The sequence below is a fragment of the Mesoplodon densirostris genome, chromosome 12 (genome assembly GCF_025265405.1).
Source record: "Mesoplodon densirostris isolate mMesDen1 chromosome 12, mMesDen1 primary haplotype, whole genome shotgun sequence".
Classification (NCBI taxonomy): Eukaryota; Metazoa; Chordata; class Mammalia; order Artiodactyla; family Ziphiidae; genus Mesoplodon; species Mesoplodon densirostris.
In genome coordinates, this window is record NC_082672.1 from 26,061,847 (window position 1) to 26,068,864 (window position 7,018).

At 46.0% G+C, this 7,018-nt stretch overlaps 1 protein-coding gene across 6 annotated transcripts in view; it reads left to right on the top strand.

Moving 5' to 3' along the window:
- Positions 1 to 3,597, top strand: part of NHSL1 (NHS like 1) — a 242,066-nt gene extending 238,469 nt beyond the window's left edge. For 5 of the 6 annotated variants that reach the window (XM_060115034.1, XM_060115028.1, XM_060115029.1 and 2 more), the window contains one exon: positions 883 to 3,597. In XM_060115034.1, coding sequence (XP_059971017.1) covers positions 883 to 1,615 — 733 coding nt within the window. In that variant the 3' untranslated portion in view covers positions 1,616 to 3,597. The remainder of the gene's footprint in view (positions 1 to 882) is intronic. The other variant, XM_060115033.1, reaches the window with a different exon arrangement.
- Positions 3,598 to 7,018: the final 3,421 nt, after the last annotated feature.

The following is a 7,018-nucleotide window of genomic DNA, read 5'->3' on the forward strand; positions in this document are numbered from 1 at the left end:
CCTGAAGGCCCCTCCTCTTTCACCTTCTACCCACATCCCTCACATTTGCTTGCTCGGCTAGTGGTTCTCTGCACTCAGCTAACAGGATGTGATGTGGAAGGTTCACTCTTCTTTTCCAGAAAATTCGATTTTTAGGAGCTGGCGAATGGTCCAGTAAGAGCCAAGGAAAACTGGTTTTATGCCAAACTCTAGAATGATGGAGAACGTAAAGTTGCAGAGTTGTTCTAGAACCTATGGTGGGGGCCTGTCTCAGTATGTGGGACATTCTAGGAGCTGGCTTGTCTGTTAGGCCAGTGGTCCCCAACCTTTTTGGCACCAGGGACCAGTTTCGTGGAAGACAGTTTCTCCACGGGGTGGGGGTGGGGAGGATGGCTCAGGCGGCAATGTGAGCAATGGGGAGATGAAGCTTCGCTCGCTTGCCCGCCACTCACCTGCTGTGCGGCCCACTTCCTAACAGGCCCCGCTACCCCGCGGCCCGGGGGTTGGAGACCCCTGTATTAGGCCATTCAAGTGCCAGCACCATGAAATTCACTCAGCATCAGTCCCATACAGAAGAGTTAAGTAAGAAATGGCAATTATTCAAAACGTTGGAAATGGTCCTCTCCAAAGTAAGATAATATGATGTTTGAGATTTGTTTCAGAATAATCCAGTGAGGGTAGAAATGAAAACAGGGTGGCCATAAGTTAATAATTATCACAGCTGGGTCATGGGCACACATAGTAATACAATGAACTATTCTTTTTGCCTGGGTGTTTGGTACTTTCCATAGTGAAAATAATAGATGGTGACCTTAATGTGCGGTGAGAGAAGCAGGGTGTATGTGGTGGGCCTCCAGTGGCCCACCAGGAATTCACCTTCATCTTAACGTCCTTAAATCTCAGGTCTAAGAGGAAAGTCCTTGGCCGTAAAGATTCCGATGATGATCACTCCCGAAACCATTCTCCCTCCCCGCCAGTGACACCCACTGGTGCTGCCCCCAGCCTGGCCTCCCAGAAGCAAGTGGGATCGATTCAGAGAAGCATCCGGAAGAGCAGCACCAGCAGTGACAACTTCAAAGCTCTGCTGCTGAAAAAAGGGAGTCGGTCAGACACCAGTGCCCGCATGTCTGCAGCCGAGATGCTCAAGAACACAGACCCCAGATTCCAGAGGTCAAGGTCGGAGCCTTCGCCAGACACCCCCGAGAGCCCATCAAGCTGCTCCCCGAGCAAGAACAGAAGGGCCCAGGAGGAGTGGGCCAAGAACGAAGGCTCGATGCCTCGGAGTCTCTCCTTTTCTGGCCCCAGGTACGGCCGCAGCCGAACTCCACCTTCCGCCGCCAGCAGCCGGTACAGTGTGCGGAACCGGATCCAGAGCAGCCCCATGACCGTCATCTCAGAGGGCGAAGGGGAAGCCACGGAGCCCGTAGACAGCAGGGCTCTCCGGGCCCTGGGCGCTGCGAGGGGACGTTCGCTGGAAGCACTGGCGGGGGATGGCGGGGGTGAGGGCAGCCTGCTCTGTGCAGGGCAGCCCGCTGCCTCGCGGGCTCAGGCTCCTGGCCCCACGGAGGGGCGGCCCAGCGCAGAGGGCACGGATCCATCAGAACAGCGTGGTGGTCCCCAGAGGGAAGAGAGCTAAGGGCAAGAACCTCCCAGGTGATGTGGGGAGATGTGCAGCACACCGCTCTGGGAAGCCTGACAGGTACCCTTCCCTGCCTTGTCCGTGGATCTCGCTCAGCATCTGTGCTGTGGACCCGGCACGGCCGGCCCCGCAGCGGAAAGGGAGGGCTATTTAGACTCACTTGGCACTTGCCCTGTGGCTTAAAAGCAAGTAGAAGCTTAACTTCTAAAAGTGCTTCCTGGGGAAGATTTTTTTTTTCTCTCTCTAAATGCTGGGTGTGTGCAGGGATGTGTATGTGTGTGCATTTGGAACACTTTATGTTAAAAAAAATACAAACAGCATGTACAGAAATAGGAGAGACAGCGTTAAGCTAGGTAGAGTAATGGAGCCTTCTGAGCAAGGTGGTAACTGCTTTAAAAGTATTACGTTTATGGAAATTAGTGAGTTTCAAAAGAAGGGAGAGGACCATTACTTCTGAGAAAGAGGGGGTAGATTGGCTGGTTCTGAGCGCACAGAATGGGTGGGGATGTGCACAGGTGTGCTTTCAAGGGGAGCCATGTAGTGGTTACCCCAAAAAGTTGGTAAGGGGCTAAGTGACGCATTGGTTCAGGTACTTTTTTCTGGGGAAAAAAGGCTTTGTTTCTTTTTTGTAACAATGACAGATACGTGGACATGGCAACGCTGTAACTCGGAGTCTGCTGCTGTGCAGCCACAGACACACAACTTCTAGCCTGGTTTGTAGAAATGTGGGTAATTTTTTAATGACTTTCGTCCTTGAGCAGCAGCTGAGACCTCCTTGGAGAGCTGAAATGACAGTGGCACATACAGAGAGGGTAACAGATGAGAAAGGAGAGAGGAGTAAGTGATACACTGCTGGAATTTGTTTCCTGCTTATTAAATAAAATTATTTTTCAGAATTAAATTTTAAAACTTGCACTACAGAACTGTGGGTGGAGCCTTTCCTTTTACAACTTTTTTTTTTTTAAACCAGAGTTTGAACTTCCATTTGGCAATTTCTTATCACTTGAAACGTCAACATTTGCTAACTTTTGGATATCCTTTTGGCTACACCAAAGAAAAAGTTAATGCTATTTTTCCTTGAACTGCCTGCCGTATCGTGTCCTCACTTAGAAAGGTTTATCAAAATCTATTATATATTATCTTACTTTGAAGAAAATGCTGAATAGCTCTTTTTGGTCAAATAAACTGATAAAAATTGGCAGGCCTTGGCTCTTAATTAGCCCTGGGAAATGAATTTTTAGATTAAAAAGATTTTTTGCATCATTTGGTTTGTGTGTTTTTATATTTTTTACAAATAATTGAGTTCACTAATTACCTTCTAATCTTCTCCGGTTAGAATTTTAACACTTTTAGACATGGAAGAAAAGTGTGTAAAGTATTTATTTTTATGTGATATTCTTGTGACCACTTCCAACTGCCATGTACATAGACTCCTATATTTGTTGGTTAAATAAAATCAGTCTTGTCTTCTTCATCAGAAGGACTTAAGATGAGAGTACTGAGATTATTAGCCTAAATACAATGCAGCTGCCAATTATCATCTTTCTTGGTATGAAAATATCATCTAAAAGTTGGACTGCACAGGCCCAATCATCATAAGGTTTATACAATAAAACATTAGGTACCCATTTTAGACACGTCTTTGAGATAAAAACAAACCTGAAGAATTGAGACTCCTTCCATCCTCTGAAGAAAACAAAACACGTCTTTTCACACAACCAGAAATCAAGACCTGACATTTGGCCAAGAGCAAAAGGACTTTCTACCACTTGGAGCAAGCATCTGCTACATTGGGTGCAAGAATCTTTTCTCCTAAATTTTAGAAAAGTGGCATTGGCTTTTGAATATGAAATCTTTTCACAGCTACCTAAAAAGGATGAGAATGTACGTGGATATCAGAAAACAAATTTAATATATAAATCATTTATGTTGAAGGTAAGATAAGCACCCTCAAAACTAATTATAAAGTTTTTTTTAAATCCCCATTTTTAAAGGAAAAATATATTAAGTTTTTTAATTTGCTTTGAATAAAACAATTGTAAAGTAAACATTTGAACCTTTTTTGTTCTTGCTGTTTGTACATGCATTTTTGAATGGTGAGCTAGGTCTTCTGGTTACAGAACTGCTGAGTGCTTCGCTGGATACAAACAGAACGGCAGTGATGACCAGAAGGTGCCTGTGGGAAGTGGGGACCCAACAGAGAGGAAATAGACCATCACAGACACTGTGGGTTGTGCCATCCAAAAGGACCTAGGGAAAAGCAACTCTAAAAGGTGTCCTATGGACTTTTGAATAAAATCCCAGTAAGGTATCGACTGAGAGTTCAGGTGATGTGATGTGTAGAGAGATGCAAGAACTTCTCACAGCATGGTTGAAATATAGGGAGACAAGGATCTAGACTTACCCCGGCAACACACGGCATCTTCAGCTTTGCTACTTTGTGGGGCTCGATACTGTTAATGCCCCGTATATATTTAAAAACTCAGTGAGGACAGACTTATTGACTCTTCCCTATACCCCGAGAGTTCAAAGCCCCAGGGCTAAGCTATTTCCAGCTTGTTTTTCTAAGAGTTGGGAGAGAAACAAATGACCATTTTGTCTGTCAGTTGGAAGCAGCCTCCTCAACTTTCGTCTGATTTCTGCCCTCCTATTTCTGAAAAATGTTGATTGAAACCATTGCTTCTCCTGTGGGAATGAGAGCGTATTTGTTTGGGGAATCACAAGGACAAGGAAAGAAAAGGAGGCATTTCTGTTTCTCCATCTTATTTCCCATCCACCAACACCACGCCCAGCTCTGGGGTGGGTGTCCCAAGGAGGACAGGGGAAACACAGGATTCGTTTTCTGCATTAATGTGTTTTCAGCACATAAACTGAATTTGAACAATTGTTTATATTGCTGGGATGCCATCATGAAATGGGTACAATAGGATAATTTTGCAGACATTAGGATATGGTTGGGCGGGTAGGGGGAAGGAGGGTCTTTCGAATAAAACATGGACCCGATTCTTGAGGTTCTGTAATAAGCTGTTCAGTTACTATAATATAGTTTCTTTCAGTGAGCTGCCCTGAACTGCCTTTCACACAGGCCAGCCTTCATTCACAGAACGAGAACTAGAGCAATCTGTAGTCACTTGTTCAGCCTTGAAAAAAAAAAAGCCCTTTATTAAATACTTCTCATGTGCTAGGTAAGGAAGAGAGAGTTCCAAGATAGAAAAATGTGGATGAGAGATCATTAAGGTGCTTCCAACCTGGTGAAGAAGACATACAGTGAACTGTCAGAGTAGACGAAAAGGAAGAACCCTGGGCAGACGTTGCTGCGTGCCCTCCCGCACCCTGTGAGTTCCCCTTTACCAACAGAACACCTGGTCAGTCAGCCAGTGCAATGGGGAGCTCTGGGGAAAAGATCACTTACCTAAGGAGTCCTGTGGTGGACAGAAACAGCTAGGTCCTTTTCCACTGTCTCGCTTGGTCTTCGGCAAGAGACTAGCAATACACCAAGTAACATACTAGTGTACCGCCCACCCCACCAGCTCCCACAATCCAACGGGCCATGTGGCATGGTTTTGGCCAGTGAGACTGGCAACAGTCTAGGAGTTTCCAAGAGAGTTGCTTTCCTTATGTAGGTGCCATCCCCTTCCTCCTTTTATCCCTAGAATGGGTGGGAGGCTGGACGAGGAACAGTACTCTTGCAACCTTTGAGACACCAGTAAGGACAGAAGAAGCCACATGTTGTGGAAGGCGGAGGAGAAAGGAGCCTGGTCCATTGATGACAGCCAGAGTCACTGCACCAGCCTCGGGCTGTCTACCTCCAGACCCACTGGGTAAGTCATTTGTCACCTGCTTTGCAGTTGAGTGGTACTGTTCTCAGAGGAAGGTAAGAGAGGGGTTGGCTATGGTGAACCTGAGCTAAGAGTGTACGAATGAGGAGGATTTTGCTGAACAGGGGAAGCTGGCAAACGAAAGACACTCCAGACGGAGGGGATAGCATGAGCTGAGGCACAGAAGCAAAGTGTTTAGAGGAAACCAAGGAGCTAAAATAGGAAGTCTCTAGAAAAACAAAGTGGGACATGAGACTGGAAAGGTCATCTCAGGCAAGAATGTAGAGGGCCTGGGATGTCATCCCAGGTAATTTGGGTTATGTTTGTAGTACTGGGAAACAATGAAGGTTTTTAAAAGGGGGAATGATGTGACCTGCCCTGGGTCTTAGCCTTTTCTCAAGCCACTCTCTCCCTTGGTAACTGCGTCTAATCCCATAGCGTTACATTTATGTAATATATACCCGTCACTCCTGAGTGTCTCCTGTCCTGACTTCGTCCATGAGCTCCAGTATATCAGTTGCCTACTCAGAATCTGCATTTAGAGGTGTTTTAAACTTAAATATATCCAAGCCTTTATCGATGGGCGTTACCATTCACACAGTGGCTCAGGCCCCAAGTCTAGGCTCATCCTTATGGCCTCTCTTTTCACCCCACATCTAAACCAGAAGCAAGTCATGTCAACCGTATTGCCCAAATATATCACAAATCCAATCACTTCTCACCAGTTCCACTGCCACCTCTCAGGTCCAAACTATTATCTCTTGACCAGACTACTGCAGAAGCCTCCCAGCTGGTCTTCTTCCCTTTGTCATGCATCTTCAACCACCCTCAATTCACCTTACAAAATCTGCTTTGAAAAACAATTCAAGCACTCCCCTGCTTGAAACGTTCCAAAGACTAGATGTTACAATTGGAATAGGCTTCTAACTTCTAGCTGTGGCCTTCAAGGCCTTTAAGATCTGCCACTATTCCCGTCACTCAAAAGGTTCGCCTCATTCTTCTTTCTGTGCCGATAGATGCTACTTCTGGACTTAGAGACGTTATTCTAACTATTGGAAAGAAAGGTGCCTGTATTTCTATGCTGGTTTAGGTTCCTTAGGAAGTAGACACTGTAACACGTTTGAAAGGAAAAGGGAGGAAAGAGAATGGGGCAGGCAGAGCTATCACCCTGCAGTACTGATCAGTCAGCTAGGTCCTTTATCAGTGTCTTGCTTGGTCTTTTGCAAGAGGCCACCCTGAGAAAAGTGTGCCCTCAATTTCCACAGCTTAGTGAAATCACTGGCCACTTATCCTGCCTGCCTTGAGAAATAGCATGGCCTCAGCTTGAAAGCTAAGGTGGACCTTTTGAAGCCAACAGTTGGAGGCTGTCAACCAAGCACACTTCTTGCAGCTGGATGGCAAGTCTTTTCTTGAGGGGGGATATAATGGCACATCTCCATGCCTGCCACACTCCACCACTTTGCACTGTTTGGATCCAGTTCCCCATAAGCATGTGGAGACCAGCTCCTCCAGGGCTCTGGTGGACCTCTCTTCCTGAGGAGAGATTTAAAAAGAAGAATTTGATAGGACCAACTACAGAACC